Here is a 23,031-nt window from a genome sequence, read left to right on the forward strand (position 1 = left end):
ACAAAAAGGAACAAATAACATTAATTTTAAAAGACAGGCAAAAGATTGTAATGTCAAATTATCCAACAAAAGAATCACTTCCATTTTAATGAAATGCCTCTAGCAGACTTCCCTTCCATTCATACAGTCAGAGAACAGAAAACTATTTAGTCTATGTATGTACCTGGAGTTTCTGAATTAATTCAAGAGTCACCAGATTTAATAAAACTTGTTCTTCTTCAGCCAGCATGAAAAATGGAAGAAAATATAGTGGAGCTAGCTGATAGCAAGGAAGCTTTTGGCTAGACATGCCTGATAAACCAGCATAGCACCAATAGTTTCAATCAGGTCACAGAACCTTGTTTATTAAACACTGACCCCACCTACATAACAACATATAACTTTACATATAGCATAACTATACCTCTCACTTAAAATTGATATTTCAGACCTCAGCACAGATTTCACACAAGAAACAAGTTCCTACTTCCCAAGTCATATTTTGCTCAGTTTCTAAGATGTTGTATTGGTACAAGACCAACAGACCCTCAGTTCTAGTGCCTACCTCCAATAATAATTTATAGAAGACATGCTTAGAGTGTTTTAAGTATTACTGATATTATACTGACCCCAGACTGGGGATTAGCTGTCTCTGGAAACAGAGTAGATAATTCTAATGGCTACCTGAAAGCATACGGCCCACTATTTTGCATGACTAATTACTGATAATGAATGGATCAAATAAAACAAATTAAAAGATAGTATACAACATACTGGAAAAAAGGAGAAAATCTGACTTCTAGGCAGATTAATAAAAAGAGGGAAAAAACCCCACCATACACTAACACTGCACCTGGTTTATTACAGGGCAACTGCTGCTGCAATTCTTTGAACCTATTGATGACAGAAACAATTTTTAAAAAAAGTCAGATAAGCAAAAATGCAGAAAACAAGAAGGAAGGCATGAAGACAAATGTCTGAGAGAGAAGTCTGACTCTTTTCCCCATATATCATTAATTTTTCATTATGAAATCTAAGAATAAAACATCTTAAACTTTAAGGTATTTAGATTTCCCCAGGGTTTAGGTGGGTAATGAAACAACTATTTTTCAATGTCTCCCTGCAGAGAGTAGATGATCTATGATGCTTCCAAACTAAGGATTGCAAAATGCCAAGCAAATCCACCAAACGAACACAAAAAGAAAAATCAATACCCAGCAGCACCAGGTTGCCAGGCCATCACAGTCAGACACATTTGCCACAGTCTTTGAGAACACATGCAGCTTTTTACTCTTTCATTACTACAGAGGATCATCATGCACAAAGCACGAAGAATACATCCCTCAGAAGCAATCTTGGAGCCTTTCTGGCCATGAAATTCTGCATTTCTATATACCTAGTTGGCTAATTGCAGGTCTAGGGACCACACGACTGGTGGTAGTGGTGGAAGCCAGTCAAAGCTTTTTGCCTGGGAAAGCAACCCATTGGAAGGAGCAGGACAACTAAATCATAGAAGTTACCAAACAAACAGAGCTACACTCCTCAGGGGACTCCTGGTGACAGAATATAGTCCTTAGAAACTACCCTTGAGCAAAAGTCTTGCCAAACACAAAACTTGTAACAAAAGCCAGCGCTTTCACAGGGTGAATGTACCCACAGCACAGATGTCTTCGAGCAGTTTCACTGCCAGAGGACACAGCCAAGTGCAAAAGCAGCATTTTCTCGCTTGTGCTTGCAAACACAGGATTCTTCGGGCATAGCTGGCATACAGGCACTTTACAAGCCCTACTCTTCAACGTGCTGTGTACTGTTTCTTTCTAAACTTGGTCCACTATGGCATTTTCGAGTGTAAGAGGAAAATAAATTCTATCTGGGACAAGGTCTGATTTGCAAGCAATTGCTTCCCAATTATAATTTTTTGTAAAAATAGAAACAGTTTTCCATAAAAGAGGTAGTCCACTAGCAACCCTTTAATCATCATATATTTGCACCTAAAATGGCAAAATTTACCTTGAAGAAGCCCATTTGAAAAGACAAGTATCAAACACTGGTTAACATACACACACACATTTGCATCATAGTTTTTTCCTACAATTACTTTGAAACCTGAAAAATCCTACAGATATTATTCTTAATAACCCATTACTATAGCCCAAGGAATATACAATAGGAAAGGGAATAGGAGAGGAGAAGCCGTAAGATTAAGTCTGGCTTGGCTTTACCCAGCACTCACTGAATGCCAGCAAGCCACCTTGATGTGTGGTTACTCAGACAAGAGTACGAAAACACTACGTAAGAAAAAAACTACATAAGAAACTAAAGGATGTAATTGCACATCGTACCAGATCACCTCTGTGTATGATTGGGGAAGTGCAGAGAGAGATGGTTACCTTTAGGGGGAAAGCGTACTGGATATTACTTACTGGTTTACCTTTCTGGTTACAGCTATTTACAGGGAGCCACCATAAAGGTGGCTCGTATGATGTGGTCTGTTACAGTTGCCGAAGTGAGCCTGTCAAACTTAAAATAGTGAGTCTTATAGGAACAGTACAAATGCACTTCATTAACACGCTCACTGCTGGGCCCCCAAGTGGCATGTGCTTAAGTGCCTATATTTCACTGGCATGTTGACACGGGAGTCAGCAATAGAGCTGCCAGCATGGCTGAGGTTCAACAATTTCCCTCCCTCTCATGCCAAACCTGTGGGAAGGCATAAGAATGGCAGCTGTCTTTTTCTCCAAAGATATGCATTCTAGCTTATTCCATCTCTACCTGTTATTTAATCGGAGCTGGGGCTTTTAAAACCAATCTTGGAGGTATTTTGCCAGTAGCTTTCCAGTAGGAGTCATGCTTTCAACATCATCTGAATAGTTATCTTGACTCTTGAATTCGTGTCTTCTTACCTGATAACATATTATCTGTTTTTATTGAAGGAAACTTCAAAGTCATTTCATGTTTGTGCCTGTGAATCATCAGATGATCCTCTGTTGGAAAACGCTGTCAGGCAAACACAGAGAGAGAGAGAGAGGAAGAGAGGAGAAAAAAAAAAAAGCAGAATTTAATTCTCTAATAAACTTTTGGCATTGGACAGAATTTCAAAAATGAGAGAGAGGAAGAAATGTATCCAGCTAGAAACGTGTCCAAATGGCACAGGAAACAGAATATTTGAAAATGCAAGTAAGTATGACTAACAAATAGCTGTACTCTACTTAGAAACGTATTTGCTGCAGTGCTTTCTGGGGTTGCAAACTGCAAGGTGTCATGCATTTGCTTGAAAAAGTTGCACCAAGTTTTGGATTCTAAGGGTCTCAGACACCCGCTCCAGCTACCGCAGCCTCACAAGTTACCACGTGCCTGAGGATCTGCGATAACTGCTGTTGTGTATGCTCTTAGCCCACGGCAAACACAAAATAATGTGGCATCTCTTAAATCACTTTACTGGATTTTTCTGCTTTTGTGCCTTTCTGCAACCTATATCTGCTGAACAGCAATAAAAATAATCAAATAAGCCAGCCCTTCCCTACCCAAAAGTATTCAGGCAAAATGCATCTTTAATTTTGGAAACCTCTGATATTTTGCCTTGATTCAAAGCGGCAATGCAATGGTGCTCAGTATATAACAACTATTTATGACCCTTTATGATACTAAATTAAATTATTTTCCTTTCTCAAGCAGAGAATGTGGAGAGATGTGCTTTGTAAGAAACTAATCAGTGTGCTAAGTCTGTTTTACAGTCTGATAACAGACTTGTACAACAAAACTTCTTTTGAACAAGACAAAGAAGATACAAGCTTGAATAAATGTTCGAGCACTTGCACACTTGGGCTCTAAGAGCAGACTGGTTCTGTTAAGTTTCCTTCACCAGAAGGTGCATACACAGACCTTTGCTACAAACTACTGCAATAGTTTTAACAGGGTTATTTCAGGACTAGCAAAGGCCAAAAGTTGTATCGCCAGGGCTTGAGGAAAAAAAGAATAAATTTTAAAGGCAGCTTTTTAAAGCAACAGGTACATAGGAGACTGTAAAAAAAACCTGGCAACAACAGAGTTAAAGTGACTTAATGCTTTCAACAGAGTATATTCTTGGCTAAGTGACTTTGCTTGTGGCTATAGTATAAATAGTTGCAGTGTGTTACACCTGAGAATCTCTCTAAGCCCATAGACAAAGCAGCATAAATAATGGCAATGAATTCTCTGGAAAAACAAAAAAACCAAACCAAAACAAAACAAAAAAAACACCCAAAGACCTTTTCCTCACTGTGAAATCCTGGTTCATTGCTTACTCATCTGGAAGAAATGCAGCACTAGAAATTTATGTTAAGAACAAAGGGAATATGTGAAAGACCGTGCTCAATGAAATTGTGAGGGGAAAAAACCACATTTTGTTCTCGTGGAAATGGATTTTCCTTCATGGATGCCACGTTCTGTCGTCGCGGTGAAATCAGCCATCTTAAAGAGGGCATGGGGCAACTGAGGAGAAGCTATTCCTCCAGTTCAGACTTCTCTGTCTTTTTTGTAAGTCTACTTTCTTCCTTGTGCAGTAAGTCAACTCCCTCAGCCCTCAATACACATCCGCACTGGCTGATAGAGAAGCCAGTCCCCAGACAGCTTAGCTGGATAGTGGTGCTACACTATGCACTTCTGTCAAGTCCTCATTTACAATAAACGGAGGTCATGGTTTGAAATGGGAAATTAAATGTTTTCTAAGATGAAGTCACACCTACATTGCTTGTCTTTCCAAATTGTACCAGCATGCAACCAAACCTGCTCTCTGAACGCCTAAATGAGCTCGTTTGGATCAGCTTCCCTACTGAGGAAATTAATTAATAGCTGACATGAAGATGGGTTTAGATGGGTTTAGCTGGGTTTAAGATTCACCAAAAAGGTAAATAAAATTTGACTATAAAACTCAGATGCTTTTCTTCTACCTCTGTGACAGAATGGTGAAAGTTTAACTCTGCATGTGGAGGTCTGAAGTGACAAATCCTCGATCAGAGGGACAATCTAAAAGATGCACTCTGACACCTGTAGAAAGGCTCCCACTCAATGAAACAGCCAGTTTCAAGCTGCTCAGCCAGTTGTTAACCGGACCTCGGACTTCTCCCTCTCCTTATGTCAGCTCTTGGCAAAATCAACAACTACACTCCAGTAATAGTCACCCATTGCTCCACCAGAAGAACCTAAAAGATTGTTAAAATATTAGGCAGCTGAAAACTCTCAACATACAGTTAAAGCAGGGAATATTACCCTCCCTAAGACAAGAAGACTCTGGGAAATGGGTAAACTAAGTCACTTAAAACAGATGCATACAGGAAGCCTGTGGCAAAAGCCCAAAAGCTGCCCTTGCCTGAAGATTTTACTCACAAACTCTTGTCACTAAACCAAATTAGGGTTGGAAGTGCTACACATGGAACTTCCCTCATCACTGCAAAATCATCAAAAAACACATAAATCCCAATTCAAAATCTCAGCAGGTAAAAACCTTGTCACTTCAGGTTTTTTAAGATCATTAAACATCTAATGTTACAGGTCAGATTATACCTTCAGAGACACAGGGCAGATCACCAGTCAACAGGAACCCCAAATGTACATCCTGGGGCAGAATTTATCTACAGGCTGCATTTTCTATAGAGAATATTTAGTAGGAAGATGTCTCAAAGATTTTTTTTAAAAAAAAGCTAATAAGATATTGTATTTAGGTATTAAAAAAAAATAATCAGAAGGGTTACCACGTCCAATAGGAAACATAGTATATTCCATCATACATCTAAGCAGAAGACAGATGAAGGTGTCCTGCCTAGTGTGCCCTCTCTTGCTAGCCACTAAAGGAAATTGCAATACCTGGCTTGAAACATTAGGCTTGGGGATGAGGGAAGGCACAGAAGCAGCTTGAGAAACACTTTTACCAACTCACTTTTGACTGGCTGTTGTATTTGCTTTAAATATTTTGTAATAACATGTTGTGGGGTAAGGAGGGAATTGGGGGGGGGAAGTACTTAAAAAAAAAAAACAACACAACCCAACACATATTATTATTAGACATGTGTTAATATATCAGGAGGCATTATACAAGCCAGAGCTAGTGCTGAGGACTCAATTAATATCACCGCTGACTCCACTCACCTGTGAGCAGCCTGGGGCACTGCAGACAAAAGGCCTCTCCTGCTCCAAGTTCATCTTTGATTCCTCATAAATCTACATGTTAAAAGGGGGAGGGGGAAAGAAAGGGAACCTATGAATATATACGTTCTAAACTTCACACATACATGCAACATACAATCATCACGGTTTGTGCTTTTATGTCAAACTCCCCAAACAGACCAGAACAAAGTTTTATCCTCAGAGTACTAAATTTGCTAATATTCAGCAGGCTCCCTGCAGTCTCAGTTCTTATTACTCCTTCCTGAGAACATATTTACTTTGAAGGAAGAAAAAAAAACCATTAAGCTTTCACAGCAGAAATCTGCCTCAGAAAAAAGCATATGTTCAGTGTTGTTATTAGATAAGACCGTGTCTTCTCAGAAATACCTCGAATTAAGGGGTTTTACCTTTCCTTCTTCAGTTCCTGCTGAACAACATTAAAACCAGACGTATAGGTTACTTCTGAGAAAGAACCCACTTTTTGAAGTTCTTCATCCGTACTATTTGATATTAATAACTTAAATACATTACATACATGCTCTCTATGCATACAAGATAATTGTGCATACCCATCTTTTAAAAGGTCAGCTAGATCCTCAGGAGCTCGAGAAGTGAAGTCTTGCCTAAAACTGCAGCTTCCCCATAGCAGTTCCAGTCCTGTAACCTTGAACTAACACCAGGGGAAGAGCTCCCAGGTCTCAAATAAAACTGGAGGAGGAAACATTCGCCCTCAGAATGCAGTAATGCAGCTGAATTTGGGTCAATATTACAGCAGTGTCCCTGACCAACATCAACAAAAATAATTTTTTAGTAACATTCTAGGGGGTAAAATAAATAAGCCACTCCTTTTGGAAATGTTTTGAGCCTGTTGGTACAACTGGCATTACAAGCTGGAATATAGTAGCTGACGCATCTTAAAGCACAGCATATGACTTCTGCTTATATTATGCCTCAAATCCCTTAAAATTCAGCCTCACTGCAGTGCTGCTTAGACAAATAACTGAGTTGTGTTTCTGTAACTTTTCTTATAAAGCAGAGAAATATCTTGGTGGAGAAGGAGAATTTGATTTTAAAACTACAAAAATCTGCAGAAGGACAAGTGCTAAAATTACTCAACCCTGTTGCCACTTTTTAAAACTACAATTCATTGCTTCCTATTATGAGGAATATCTTTACCACACTTCCACTTGTTGTTAGAAAAGCTTTATTTTCAGAAGAGTTGCTACCGTCCTCTGCAAACAATAAATACACCATTAACCCGAACATCAGCTAGACCTGTACTTAAAGCAATTATTTTCAGTGCCCTAAGTTCTCAAAAAATAACCCAAACTTTTGGATGGTAACTTTTTCTTTTTAATTAAAATTCATTCTGGTGGACAGCATTAGCCTGATGGGATATTTTTCTACTTGTGAACTAAAAAAAAAAAAAAAAAAAAAGTCAGCAAAGCACCCTTTGCCTGACTCCACTGACCCCCACAAGCAGCATCCAGAAGTGAAGAATTTCTCTTTTTATTTGCCCTTTAACCTCCACAAGGACACTACCCCCGAAAGGTGATAATTAGCATCAACTGCTTTTCTTGATGTGGACATCTCTACCAACATCTGGCCTGAGACAAGTGATTTATTGCACCAAATACAATCAGGTGTCAAGAAAGACCCTAACTCAGGACTAACCTATCCATCTACACAACGCTAGAACTGAAATAACTAAAATTGTACCTAATTCACTCCTTTAAGATTATTCATATCCTGTTTTGATTTAACTTAGAGCTACGTTAAACTGAAATAGGATACTCATAATCAGAAATGAAAAGAGTATGTTCACATAAAGGCTTATACTAAAATAACTAAAGGTGTTAAATTACTTCTAATTTCAGTTATTTCAGTTCCAGACTGTGCATAGACAAGCTCTTCAGAGGTGAAGCAATAAAAATGCTCTGAATTACATTATCCTGTCTGAAAGAAACAAGCAGCAGAGAGATAACTGACTAAACAAACCAACCCCCGCAAAAACAAAACCTCCAGCTAAGTTCAATTTTTAAATCCACCTCTATTTATGGGATGTGACCCTGGGATGTTGTCTTTCCTGAAGACCTTTTCACAGAAAGAAAGAAAGAAAGAAAAGAAAAGAAAAAGAAAAAGCATAAGAAAAAAAAAAAAAAAAAAGCTACGTGTGGATAATGAAAGGCTTTATGTGATATCTCAATTACTCCTGCAACTGAAGCAATGCCAAAGGTTTCTGTTACCCCTTTCTCCCCTCCTCGGGGGAGAGCGACAACTGCATTTTCAATAGCAGAACAACGGATGAGACTCAGTTAAAGAAAACAAGGGAGTAACAATTCTGGTCCCAAGTGTCCAAGTGAAATTCAAAACATTACCAGGAATTATTTGGGGTTTGTTTTCTTACTGAGTATTGCAAGTCTAAGACTTCCCTCCCTGCCCTGAGCTTGAGCTTTAGTCCCTAAATCCATCAGTGCATGCTCTGATAAAAGTTAAATGATTCTCAAGGTTATCTAGACAGATAAGCATGGACTAAGCACCAAAATAACATACTCAATGAGGACTAGAATCCTGAGCGTTGGGATGGACTCCAGGAAAACATGGACTTGGGTTATATTCTCAGTACTTGGAAAAGGTGTCAGATTCAATGTCTAGCCATTTACCACAAACGTACAAACAACTGCTGGTTCCCACGAGAATCACTCTTTGCAGACACTAAACTTTAAAAAAAAAAAAAGGACTAATCCAGAACGGCTATATCATGTGTGCCCTCCAGGATACCGTCTAGCACAACTTGACCCATATAATATGTCACCAGATAGTACAATGCCCTAAAGACAAATTGCACCATGCAGAATTCGTATTTACATGTGATGCTATCACCACAGTTGAGACTGTAGTACTATTGACTCTGTTAAAACAGTAAATGAGTGAAAGAAGCTGCCTAGTGACTACAATTTTTGAGAGGGTGTCCAGTGCTCTGCTATCTTATGGCAGTAATTCAAGCTTTATGCTTGAATGTTGACCAGAAACAAGCAGCTGAAAGTCTGGGCTGTGAGCGTGAACCTCCTGCGTCCCCCATTTCTGCTGAACTCCACCAGAGCTGTGGATGCACAACGCAGGATCTCACCCCAGGTTTGCAGCAGGATGGGAGGTCTCAGCAACAGGGGTGTTTTGTTTGTGCACAGCACAGTTTGCATGGCATCGTTTTCAAGGTGCGGGCGTGCATCTCCCATCCTTCACTTCAGGATACAGACAGTCGTACACAGCCTCTGGCACACAGTTCGCTTCACACGGCTTGTGTGTGTTGATGGGCCACACAACCCACGTCTTCTTTTTCCACAGTGCATGCAGGTGGCTCAGCATACATGAAGGAAGTAACGCAACCCATGGCAACATTTCAACTTCACCTAATAAAAATAAATCACAGCAACCTTTCCATCTAAATTAAGGTGCTTATTAACCTCTGGGATTTTAAAAATTCAAGTTACACTCGTGCACCTTTCATAGTTCTACATATGACTGCCGCAATTAATGCACATGAAGAGTATCAGGCAAATCTATGATGACTGAAAAGTTAAAAAATTGCTTGGGCCTGAATTTTTTACTTCTGTTATCAATAGCTTAATTTATTGCAACTTCGCGACCTCTTCGAAGAAAGAAACAGGGATTATAAATATAAGCGAGCACTAATATTGATATGTCAGCATTAGTTCTGATATTATTAACAATAGGCATGAGTGCATTATGCAGCAGAAAAGGGGGCTGAATTTTAATAGACATGTTAACAACATCTGTCAGCATTTATTGCCCTATTGTGACCATGTAAAGAGCCTTATTGGCAGAATGTGTAAGTGAGGAAATCTGCTACACTGTAGCACTGAAATATCACTCTGCTTAGGAGAAGTTAAGGTATTCTAATTAGAAAAATAAATAAACAAAAATACAGAATAAATATAGAAAGACTTCTCCAAGCCATGTCACATGGAAGAGAAACAAGTAAGTTCTGCAGCAAGCCAGGATTTTCTTCTATTCCTTGATTTCTGCATAAGATACTTCTAAACATTTTTAATTATAATTAATAAAACTGAAGCCCACAGTGAGGAATGCAAGAACATCACGAAGAAATAACAAGCAAACAAAATGAATAAAACCACCCTCAGAACACAGCAACAAACTACATCGTCTCTCAACAGCATCCAAAGAGAAGTAACCCACATCCTCGGGCTCCTCAAGAAGATTTTGCAGAGCCCCATGATCATCCTTTCTGAATGAGAAAAATAGTTCTAACATCTAACACCAAGAAAGCACGCTCCTTTCTGTCTCTCTCCCCCTTTTTAAACTCAGCAGTAATCTTACTGCCATACTGGTAAAAACATCAAGCAGGCTTGTTTCCTGTTTCAATGTTATTCTTGAAGTGGGCTGCAGTAAGAATCTGATTTTCATTGGGCTATTATTATTTGCAGCTGCGTGACCTTTTTAACCCTCTTTTAAAAGTGACATTTCAGCCTTCAACCTCAAGCTGTCTAAATGTTGCAAGGTTTTCAGTACTCTGATTAACAGTGAAAAAGAACCGATAGGGAGGTGTATACTACAATGTGTCTAATACAGGTCAGTGCACCCATCCTGCCATTTGCACAAGTGAGTAATTACACTTTTATAAGCAACCTGTTTGTTGAAATTAATCACCTGGACACATGCTTGCAAGACAGGTTTCTTCAGCCTGGTGTGACCAAGGTCACTGAGATTTCCCAATACAAGTACAAAATACACAGTCACTAGCATTAGCAACAGTATGCAGAGACATGAGCAATAAATGAGGCATCACTTATTTTTTAGGGTCATGGCCACAATGTATAAAAAGTGAGAGGAGATGTGGTTATGCTGCACTGGTGAATATTAAAGAATCCCATCAGCGTATGCAGCATTTTAAATGGCTAGTCTTAGCTATTCAGTACAGGACTATTTATAGATAATTACAGTGTTATTACAAATGCTACTGACTTGTTGGTTTTGGAAGTGTCGTACATGCAGGGTTAATGCCTAGGGTTGTTCCCAATATGTCCTTGCATAAGCAAAGCCAATTTTAAGTATCGTTGCACTGAAACGGTGCATGGTGTTTTTTGTCAGCACAGGCTGTTCAGTAGAAGCGGTTGTTTTCTGAAACTACCATCATGCTTTCCACATGCACGCATACAGGGCTCATTATCACAGCCCTGCCTGTTTCGGCTGCTACAACGAAGGGTCTGTCAGCATTTCCATTAGAAACCCCCTCGTTTCAGGATTAAAGCATTTCCAAATGGTTCTGGATGCTGGAAAGCAATTTGTGTCTGGAGTCCCCAAGAAGGACTTTAATATGATACACATTTGAGCTGGGGCTCAAGCCCTCACTGGTACTCCAGTGAAGTTTTTGTGATTGCATTTCTGACATTTATATGTGGAAAAACACTCAGCTTGGGCCTTTATTCATTTGTTTTAAAAGAAGGGAGCCCCATAAATCTTTAGGCAGAGCCGAGTGCTCTCAAAGAGCGGTTGATGTGTGAATTGCCTCAACAGCAAGCAGCCTTCGGTCCTTTCCCCGTGGCTGGCAGGCAGCACTACTGCCCAGCAGCAAGCCCCCTCTGTGTGGCACAAAATGGGGGGGGCGGGTGGGGAGTTGCCTCACTAGGAGTTAGCCCCTTGCCACCTGTGAAGTCGCTGGCCACTGGCATCCGTTAGGGTTGTTTGCGAATGGAGTACCAAAAAGATGCTTGCTTCACACTGCCCAACACCTCAGTTCTTTTTAAACAGCCACAGAGTTTGCTCACTGCCTGTCGGAACAAAATCCAGTGCTGGGAAGGCTCCCCAGCAGTCCTAAGGTTTTGTCCCATCTCCCTCTTCCAGGTATACCCATTCGCCTCCAAATCAGTGGAGGGAGAAGAGGTTTTGCTCCCTCACTCAGCATTTGGCTGCTAAAACCCACTGTTTCTGTTATCGAGGAAAGCCAAATAGCTGCCTCCCACCTTTCTTCTGCTTATGCAGAGCTGCTTTCTTCTCAAGAAAGTGCAAGCAGAACTGGGGTTAACTAAAAAAAGAAGGAACAAAGATAGGAAATTTAAAGTTTGTAAAACTCTGGATTGAAGGAGGGTGAAAATAAGGGGAAGAAGAACCCCAAAGGGTCTGGGGGCAAGGAGCCACCAGTGGAAATGAAAAAGAGAAAGAAAGTGGAAGTGAGGATTGCAAACCACTGAGGACTATGCTGATGAAGAGGAAGGGAGTAAAAGGATACCTCTGAAAAAGAAACTCAAAATAGAAAGCAGATGACCTACTCCTTCCCATGTAACAGCAGCATGAGAGCCCAACACTATATGCTATCCACACAAGGGAAGAGTATTTGGTAGAGGGCACAATTCGTCCTCTACTCTAGATGAGCTGTATCTCAAGCCCAGTGAAAATGCACTAGTTTAAATGATTACACTTGTCGGGCTCTCTATTTCAGTCTAGGAAACCCATCATGGATTTACTTGGTATAGAGCAAAATGATTTACTGTTTTACAGAAAAGACCATGGGATTATTAAGCACAGGCAATAGAAAACAAAAACAAAAACAAAAAAAAAAAAGGGAAATAGGACAACAGAGGTGGAGAGAGAATTTAAAAAAAAAAAAAAAAAAACAAAAAACCAACAACCAAAAACCCCCCAGCACTTTTGCACTTTTGAAAACAGTTCATGAAAGTTATCTCAGCACAGAAATATTCTATAGGAGAAATCAGATCTTTTATAGGGAAAGATGGCTATTACTTCAACTCTGGAAAAACACTTTGAGGAATAATGTGGTTATTTTGCACTCTGCAATTGGCCAAACAGGGCCAGCCTGACCTGGAAGCGGCCCAGGCTTGTAGCTCTGCAACTGTCCCCCACTGATGGCATTTGCAGAACAACCCTAATACCTGCTCTCCCTAGTTACAAGTCTAAAATGACACGAGAGACCAGACTGTAACCTTGCTGACAGCACAGAGGTTTGCTCAACAGAACATGCAACAGCAGCAGCACAAGCTGTAGCAATATAACCACAAAGTCAAGCAATGCAAGGGAAAGGCACTATTTGACAATGAACATTTCATATACCGGCAAGACAGAAACAACACCTGTATCACTTCTCCATTTTCCCTACGTGCAGTTTTTCTGCTAGCTTTTCAGTGCCGGAAATTCAACGGCTAACCCAGACCTCCTGAAGTAAAACCAGTACCTGGGTCTATGGACTTAACATGCCAAATGTTAGGGAGAATGTCGAGTGTCTATGGGTAGTCAAACAGCATCAGAATTCCACGTTTATCTCAACATGAATGAACACTGTCCTTGCTCTGTATCATCAGGCATTCAACTTGAGCGTTCATGTTAGAAGGCTAAGTTAGACTTGAGGGTCTGGGGAGGAAGGAAGGGAAGGGAAAGGGAAGGAGGAAGGGAAGAAAGGAGGAAGGGCTATGTTAAAGCAGGATTCAAACAGATGCTTTAAATAGTCTGCTACAAAAGGACTCTCCACTATCTATCTCAAAAGCTTCAACACTCAGACTTCTTTGATTGGATGCATGTACGTGGTGATAATATCTGCCCTTACTTAAGTCACTGTCCATCTCACAAATTGTTCTGCACAAAGGGAGGTGGGGGAACTGCAAAACAACTGCAGTAACACAAGTGACAGGAATCTTGCTTCAAGAGACAACCACTAACAGCTAGCATTTTAAAGCAAAAACATAGTTGCTCTGTTCTTTATGAGCAAGTCTCGGCTTCTCCCTGTTTGGGACGCAGTCCCTTGGGGCACAGAATACGCATACAGAAGTTAAAACCACCATTAGCTGAAATCAATATTTACTACCAAACTCTTGAAAGATTTAAAGGAGAAGATACATGCAGAGAACGCCATTCCAGGCTCTTACAGTCATTATTAACATGGACCTAACAGCACCCACTCTCTCACTACTGATTTTTAGTAGGTTACGCACTGAACAGCACTACAGTGCAATATTTGATGCCCCACCAAGTTGCTAATAACATAAGAACAGTCCCATTAAAATTGTGTCTATAGTTATTTTCCAGGCAAAGGGATAAAAAAGAACAGAAGGTGCTTAGTATGTCAGACAGTCTGCCCCAATTTTCACCTATCTCCTAAAGGTTAATACTACTGAGGTGGGTGCTCTGTCTTCTACAAACCCCTTCACAAACACAGCCCCATTCCCAGAGCAGTAGAAGTCTCTATGCTTCATGTCAGTGGTTCCTATGCCAAGACCATTATCGTGGGTGTATGAAAGAAAAACAAAAAGTCTTCAGATCATCTTCACAAGTTAAGATGCTTCATCATGTCTATTGCTGTGAAACAAAAAAAAAACCTACTTCAAGGAAAAAAAATCAAGCATTATGCACTGGAGAAGATCTCCAGGAAGCCTGCAAAGGGCAGAAAAGGCAACTGCAACTGTGGCGAGAGATGAAGCCCGTGAAGCAGAGGGTGTCAATGATGAACTCCCAGTAACATCTGGCAAATAAGCTAATCTTTTGGGACTTTCCAATGTTGGCAGATAAGTGTGTTGTCCGTCCTTTCAAAGGCTGACCTCATTTCTATCCTTGGGTTAATGGCATGCAAAGCTCTCTGCTACACTTACTTTTTCACTCTTCTCCCCACCCCCAACAGTTATTATTAAACACCAAACCACTTTGCCTATTGTCATAGTTTGCATACAATTTAATTAAGAGTTTTCCCTCCAGGAATAATATTGACGAAAGGTTTTGAAGGGTTGTTTTGTTTTTTAAGTGTACTGTAACTGCAGTATGCTAATTGCTTTGGTTTATGATACACAAATAGATAAAAGTATTCACCTACCTTGCATGCAAATAAACACTTGGATTTCCAAAGCAAAGGAAGAAAAAAAAAAAAGACAGCATAAAAGATATCCTGGGGGAAACAACAACACAAGGCTGCTTAGCTGACTTTCATACCAGAAGCAGTTAGGGGCTTTAACATGAGCTTTGAAAATTCTGCCAGCCCAAATTTTCCTTCTGGTTTATTATATAAAGTAATCACTAAACCAGAACTCTGCAAACCAACTTTATACATTCTATGGAAACGACTCTGCAATTCTGTATATTTAAAATAATTTTAAATTAAGGCCAATCTTGCTTTTTACTTTTTTTTTGTTTTATAGTTAACATACAAGACAGCTTAAGACTTTCATTACATAGAAAAATGAGGCCATTAATAACTCAGCTACAAGCCATTAATTATTAACTTTCACCAATTTTTAATTACAATTTTTAAAGATTTTTTTTTTTTTCTTATTGGGAACTTCTCTTTCTTCAAAATGACCAAAAAATCCTGAAACAAACCTTCAACCTTCACTGTTCTTAGTATAAGATAAAATCCTCCAGGGTAACAAATCTCTGCTGAGAACACTGGCAGCCCGCACGTCCCCTCAGGCAGTACTCAGCATTAGAAAGTCTTAGACATTAAAAACTGTTCTTTTCAGCCCTGACAAATCAAGGGCAGGCTGATTTGCAGCACTTTAAACTTTGTATGTGCAAAGCTACTGGCAATCTCCAATACATACACCTTATCTTTAGACACCTTCTTTCTCACCATTATATAACAAGTTTTACTAACAGCAGGTTAACGACCTATTTGGTGTGAGTTTCGTTTGGATTTAGGCTTATCCATACGTTTTTTAGGAATACAAAGATGGAGTCATCCTACTGTTAAAATACCTTCATTAAAATAAGAGGGTTTGAGTTTTGGAACCAGGCTAAAAAGCTGTTTCCAAATAATCCTCACTATTTGCATTGAATATAGCACAGCGCAATTGGACTTTAAAAGGGCAGTGTGCAAGTAAAGCAGTAAGCAAGGCTTTGCTTGAATTAACTAGTAACTCAGAAAAAAAGATACACTTAGAGAAGCTGCAGATACTAAAACAAGAGTTTCTGTAGTTTGGTGGCCCACTTACACATTACAACCAGCTCCTTCTGGAGATTTTTTGTCAGACTGGAGGCTTTCATCTTATCAAAACAATTAAAACTATGGACCAGAAGAACAATTCACAAAAGTTGATGAAAGCCTTGGGAGTGGGGGGGGGGGGGGGGGGGGGGGGCAGGTATGTTAGCCTCAGTCTCCTGGAGTACCTGAAGCGACATCAGTAATCACAGGACACGTCCAGTGCAGGTACCACTGACAAATGATGCCCTGCTGCAGGCAGAGCCCTCCCCAGGGCTCCTAAATCAGAAGCCGCTCCTGAGGCCTGGAGCCAAAAACGCCAGGAGAGGCAAGTGATGCGGGGGGCAGCCAGGCTCAGGGCCGAAGACCCCTCCTCTCCCACCATTACGCAGGCCAGCGGCACAGAGTCCCCCGCAACACCGAAGCACTCCTTCCAGCTCGCATCGGAGCGAAGGCTGAGGACCGTCTGCCCTGGCAATTCTGGTATCTGACTTGGAAAGTGCACAGGACGGCACACAAACGGCTTGCCAGACATGCAGAACAAAACAAAGAACCCAACCATTTTGCGCTGCTCCCCCCGCCCTGCCGCAGACCCCCCAGCTGGGCTCTGGCATCTCCCTCTGCCCTGGATGCGTCCGCAACCCTTGGGTCAAACTTCTCGACCATTAAAGGACGGGACCCAAGAGACGGGCTAACTTTGATGAGAATCCAACGCAGGCCTTCAAAGACTGTTGTACAAATATGTGCCTGCTCTGAGCACAAACGCGGTGATCCCCATCTTCCCGTCGGGGAGGGGTGGGGAGGGGAAGGCAGGAGTGCCCCAGAGGTACTCGGCTCCCTCGAGCCCTCAGCACTAACGAACGACACCCTACAAATACGTTCGATGCACGCGAGAGACAAACGCAAGTCTGCCTCCCTCTCCATACCCCAGACCAGCAGTTCAAACATCAGCACCTCAGCAGAGCCCCAGGACAGGCAGGGAGGTGCCGGTGCCCGAGGCTGGGGCTGCCCTGGCTGCCCTGCTCCCTGGCTGGGGACATGGGATGGGTCCTGCCCTGTCACCCCCAGGAGCCCCCAGGGAGCCCCCAGCTCCCGCAGTGCCTGATGTAAAGCTTCCCTGGTGGTCTCTGTTGGAGGGTTATACAGCCCAAGGCACGCACTTATGGGGAGGCTGCTCAGGTGCTGGTCCCTTGGGAGCGCCCCCACGCCAAAGTAGCCTAGGGTTGGACCCGGGGCTCTGCAGCAAACGCAGACAGGTACAGCTTGTCTACTTCCATTTAAACAGACCTCAAGCCTGACCTCAAGGAATGAGACTTGGGATGTGGACATAAATGCTCCACTGCCAGTCGACAAGCAGGGGACAGCTGAGGTGGGTTGCCACTCTGCTCTCGACCGACAGAGCTGTCGCAAAGCAAACTGCTACCAGTGGTTGAGCGGGGGGATGTCTGCTTTCCGGAATCAAGCGAAACAGCCCCCAACATCAGGCAAATGCACGTGGAAACTATAGAAAACCCTCCCAGGAGCAGATAGACAGCAGAGACACCTGCTCGGCAGGCACTGAGGAGAGCTCTGCGCTGCAGGAGTGAGCCTGCATACCTGTGTGCACGTGCGTGCAAATCTGTGGGGTCGGTGGGAGTGTGCAAAGGGACACTTCTTTCCCTCCTAATGGGCTGCAAGCACCTCTCAGCAATACAAAAGTCTCCAAAAATTCAGCCTTTCTGGCTGATGGATTATTGCCTCCGTTAAGGAGGCAGTACATCAAAATGAAACAATTCCCAGCCAGCGACTAGCCACAAATTTCTGGCAGTGACCAATCCATAACTACAAACGAGAATAGTAAGAATTGACACATATGGAAAAAAATATTACTTTTCCTAAAAAGAAGGAGGCAAAGTAAGGAGTAATTCTCCATAGGCTGTACATTCACAATCTGCGAACAACTCACAGCAACTTATAACATGCTGCAAGTGTAAAGCGGTGAAATTCAAACATCTCTAAAAACCACAGATTTGTAACTTGCGCTTATGTAAATACACAGCTTTCAAACCTCAGCCATCCTGGCCATAGCTCTTCTGGGAAAAATGAGAAAATCTTGGCTGAGATTTTCAAGAGCAAGTGGTGATACTGAGCGCCTTCAGTTCTTAGGTGTCCAATCAGGAATACTTTAAAAGGCTTCATTTTTAACTCATGCTGCACACGCCCTCTTCAAATCATATCCCTTTAGGGAATATTTATCTTAAAAAGTAAGTAAATAAGGAAAAATCAGACATATACGCATTATTTTGTTCATTCTTCTCTCAGTATTCTCTCTGACATGAAGACATAAAACTGTACCAAAATTATAGACAAGACGCTAAAGAACACACACGTAAAGGCTGATTTTTTTTCTTTTTTTCAACAGAACTTAACGATGCCCAAAATCATAATTAGCTGCAAGGACCTTTAAGTATCTTATATCTGTAGTTTCACCTGAAAAATCCTAGCTTACATGATCCATCCCAAGTCATGCAGAGTTGGTGGCAAAGCCAGGAAATAAATACATATAAATTTATAGTTACAACGTACTGCTTAACTACAAGATCATTATTTTGGGACTGGACTGCATTGACTGATCTGGCTTTTTGCATTTTTAATTAACGTAATTTATCTCATTTTGAACTAGGGTGCAGAGAGTTATGAATAACGAATTCTTTGTATGAGAAGTTAAAATAGAATTTAAAAAAACCAAAAAGCTATCTCAATGTATAATTGCCTCAGTTTCTAAAAAAGAGGATTTCATATATAGGCTGTTTTGATGGTCTAGCAAGCATATGAATACATAATTCCTTTGTCCTCCCATTGTAGGAACAGAAGATCACTGAGATTTGTACCAGGACAAAAAGTGAAAAAAACACCCTTATTTTGAAAGTAATCAGAATGTAAGCATTAACATTCCCTAATAGTATAGATACTATAACCCACTACACACACACACAAAAAAGCCACGATCTTCGCATACAGAATCACTAAACCTTATTGTAATCTATATGCCTGTACAGCAAACACGCTATGGATGTCTTTCCTCTTCTGACCAGATCTATCTATACTTCAGACTGCCTATGCTATAGAGGGAACATAATCACAAAACAAAGGTGTAATTGAGGTGGCAGAATTCCTGTGAAAGCAGATTTTACAGGTTAGTAATATCAGTGACTGCATCCAATAAAGGGATTACAAGTGTGGGCTTCAGTGTCTGGAACTGCAGAGCACTTTTTGAAACCGACACTTTCATCCTAAGCGCTTGACAGACCCTCTCGGTGCACTGTCTGTCTCCGATCAGGCACCTGAGGAGGGTCAGGAGTTCTCAGAAAGCCTGTTACAGTAGGATACTTCTTTCCAAGTATATGCTAGCCATATGAAGGCCATTAGGTCTGTATACTCTGGATGTCATAATGTTGCATGACATACCATCCAATATTTTCACAGGTAAGGCTAGGTTTTCTTCACAGGGCGAGCTATTTATATGAACAGTTTTGGATACTGACTAATGCTTTTGCATTTATCAATGCCACAAATAGCTTTTTGAATATTAATACCATTTGATTTTCTTTCAGGACAGTTAGTGGCCATTATAAATAGGTTCTACTATCTTCTCGTGTCAAAACAGACAAAGAAAATGCTTAACACCCATTTTGGCTGGATCATCCAAATAATACGATTCTTTGCATAATTCTGCAGAATATAAAATGTTTGGAGAGCATCAAGAACAAATGGAATTACCATGAAACTCCTTCCAAGGACTACCATCCACCTCCTCTAGCGGACTCCTATGCTACACTTCCCTCCTTCTCCCCTCATGTTCTCCTTTCTTACATACTATCTTGGTCTCACGTGAAGAAGCCTCTGACCTTGGACTGTTCATTTGGCATTTACATAAACAACTTTTTATTTCATGCATTTTTGTATTACTTCATAGCATGCATGTGGCTCTAGTACACAATGTCTTGTGAATTTTTTGTTGTTATCGTGTTTAACAAAACAAGGTCCTTCTCCAAGGCACTTCGATGCTACACCAACACCTTTGGTATTGTCTTGGCTGTAGACCTAAGAAGTTGACTCCTTTATGTAGGCAATGGTAACAAAAAAAGCAGCGAAACATCCCTACTCAGGAGAGAACATCTGGGCTAACTAACCAATCTAAAATACAAGGATGTCTCCTGGTGTCACTTCACGAATAACAAAAAAACATATGTTGAGATACAGGCTGTATCTTCTATTTGAAGTTAACCTGGAATAAAATTCACTGAGCATTACCTCAGCAGTAACAAATATAGAAGAGCAGAGATAAATACATCGAAAGCATATTTCCTTTAAATTAATTCTTTGTGAGGAATATGCACATGTCTTGCTTCTAGCACCAATGCTTAGCTCTTTAAGTAGACTCTACATTTCCCTTCATAGATTTCAATCTTAGGTGTATACAGGAGCAAATGAACCACTTTGGTAGGTAAGTATCAGAGCAAAGGAAAAGAAAAAATTTCAGTCATTGTGGTCCTTCACACTAACAAGAAACTTTAGGAATGTACTTCATTTTTTCAAGCAAGTTCTTTCTATCTTCTTTTCTTAATGGCCTTCTCTGGCAAACTCATTCCCATTCTCCTATTTTCCTACTGAAAAAGAAAAGGGAAAAGAAACTGAAACCACAGTGAAAAATATATTTTAGGGAGAATGTTTGTGTGACAGAGTTTGGGGAAGAATTATGGAAATATTTGGGTTTCATCCTCAATGCAGTCTCTAGGCAATTTTATCATTCTAGATCAGCTCTTTTGTTCACGCACATGACACAGCTGACAACAAAATCCATTTTGCAGGAGTTGACAGGGCAACATTAGTAAGCCCATCACAACTTCCAGACAGAGAACACAGTCCTGCGACTCAAGGAGTGAAACCTCATAGTGGTGAAGATCGCCATTTCAAGATGCGTTAGAGAGGTCAAGCCCATTTCACTACTGGATATGACTCTATATTTGGGGGATGGGGAGGAAGCAAAGAAAATCACACTACATATATGCTGGCAAAAAATCCCTTCTTTCCTTCATCCATTTTCACAAAGCCTGTATAACTTGGGCTTTTTGATGGAAGGCTTTAATTGTGTGATAAATCATAGTTGGTAAACCAATTATTTCTAATTTAAATCAAATCCCTTTTGAAGGGCTTTACCAGAACAGTTCTGCCTGCAGATCACCAGTAAGCAAGCCTGTATAGCAAGACTAGTTCAGGTACTTGCTGATAGAGCATGAATGTGAAAACACATATCCACCATGGACTGTGATTTTACAGTAACTTTTAAAAAAGCATGGCTAGCATATTGCAAGACTACTCATTTTGGTGTGTGAAAATCCCTTTGGTGTTTTCCAGTTAATAAGGATGAAAGGAGCAAAAAGAAAAAAAAAAGAACAGAACACGGGAAAAAAATTATAGGGCTGCATAGGCAGCCTTGAAGAAATGTGGATTGAACAACCTTTGAAGTGCCCAATTCTAAAATGAGATCATATGAGAAATTTTTAAAGCAATAAAAGTGAAGCCTCAGAAACAAGTGTAAGTTACAGCCTCAAGTGCTTTATCACAGCTTCATGAACCCTCTTCCATAAACCCTAGTTGTTTTAAAAGTTTATTTACTTCAAGGCAAAAATGGAACTGATTGTGGGGGCATGAAAGGGAGGGATCTATAGTTTCGCAGAGGTGTGTTGATAAATAAGGCCTGCATCTCATGACATCAAAATCATTACAGAAGGAGAATTGTCTCCTACCAGCCTACAAGGAAGCATTTTCCACTCAGGGGTAAGTGCTTCTTACATGCTTCTTCAAGAAAACTCCTGCCCTCTGGAGAGCAAAGCCTTCAATTTAACAACATGCCTATAGGTATGTAAAATCACAAACTAACTTATAAGTCTGTTGCCTCAAAAAGTTATGCCTGGGCTAGTGGTACAGCTCTGCTCTGCCACACAAAATACCTGAGCTTATTCTGACGGAATGTGCCTGTTTACACGGCACATTCTGCCCGCAGAGCTGGGCAGAAATAACTAGCTAACATCGTGGAAGCAATATCAGCACAACATTGCTCTTGAGCTAATCAGCCACGTCTTTCAGTGGGGCTAACTAATCCATACACAAAACTCTGCTGATGTGTATACACATACTGCTTCCAGATAGAAATCTGCCCACCCACACTAATCTGAAAGGTCTCTGTTTTGTATGACGCACACATAATCAACCTGACTTTAAGCATCCTCAGCATCTCCATCTCCATCAATCAATCATCCCAGACTTCCTCCATAATCAATGGAGAGATAGGCACATGAGCACTATCCACCTGACATGGACGTCCATATCGAGAAGAGAGGAATCAGCTAGAATTGCAAATTTCCCTCTACCGACTCTGAAAAAAGCCTGGAGGATTAGCTCAGACATCATGTAGATGCCTGTATGTGGTCAGAAAAACCCATTCCTCCACACCCAAAGTTACCACAGCTGTCTGAGCTAGGATAATGCTGGCTGCCTGCCTGTACAGTGCCTTTAAACCTATGGATGGCAGCACACTGAAAAAAAACGCCGCGCGACACTGTTGCTATTCATATTCTTAAGGCAGAAATTAGAGAGAAAGCGATAGGTTAAGAACGTGTCCAAGATGCATCCCTTTTCTTTTTTTTTTGCAAGTAGATTGTGTTTTGCTGCCACCAGAGCAGAAGGCTGGCTCCAATCTCCACACTTCATTCACATGGCACCTCCTGCCTCCAGGATCAGCTGGAATTAGCAAGAGGAAATATCCCACACCATCCCAGGGGAAAGGAGTGCTTCGCCCTGCATACGATGACCTGCCTGATCATGTAAGAACAACTCTCCAGCTGAGTACGTGCAGACCTTCCTTAGGTGGAAACCAACTGTGGTGCAGGACCCCGAGCAGGGTGGGGTATCTC

The 23,031-nt window shown here is 41.0% G+C and overlaps 1 protein-coding gene across 3 annotated transcripts in view; it reads right to left on the reverse strand.

Moving 5' to 3' along the window:
* The window catches only part of CREB5 (cAMP responsive element binding protein 5), a 261,819-nt gene that overhangs the window by 212,862 nt on the left and 25,926 nt on the right, over positions 1–23,031 (reverse strand). Inside the window, exons 1-3 of one of the 3 annotated variants that reach the window (XM_049798734.1) lie at positions 10,488–10,499; positions 6,103–6,174; positions 2,883–2,976 (exon numbers count right to left, since the gene is read on the reverse strand). In XM_049798734.1, the coding sequence (XP_049654691.1) occupies positions 2,883–2,976; positions 6,103–6,174; positions 10,488–10,499 (178 nt within the window). Of the gene's footprint in view, positions 1–2,882; positions 2,977–6,102; positions 6,175–10,487; positions 10,500–23,031 lie in introns of those variants that run through there. The other 2 variants (XM_049798733.1, XM_049798732.1) reach the window with 2 other exon arrangements.

Source organism: Accipiter gentilis, chromosome 4 (assembly GCF_929443795.1).
Source record: "Accipiter gentilis chromosome 4, bAccGen1.1, whole genome shotgun sequence".
Taxonomy (NCBI): Eukaryota; Metazoa; Chordata; class Aves; order Accipitriformes; family Accipitridae; genus Astur; species Astur gentilis.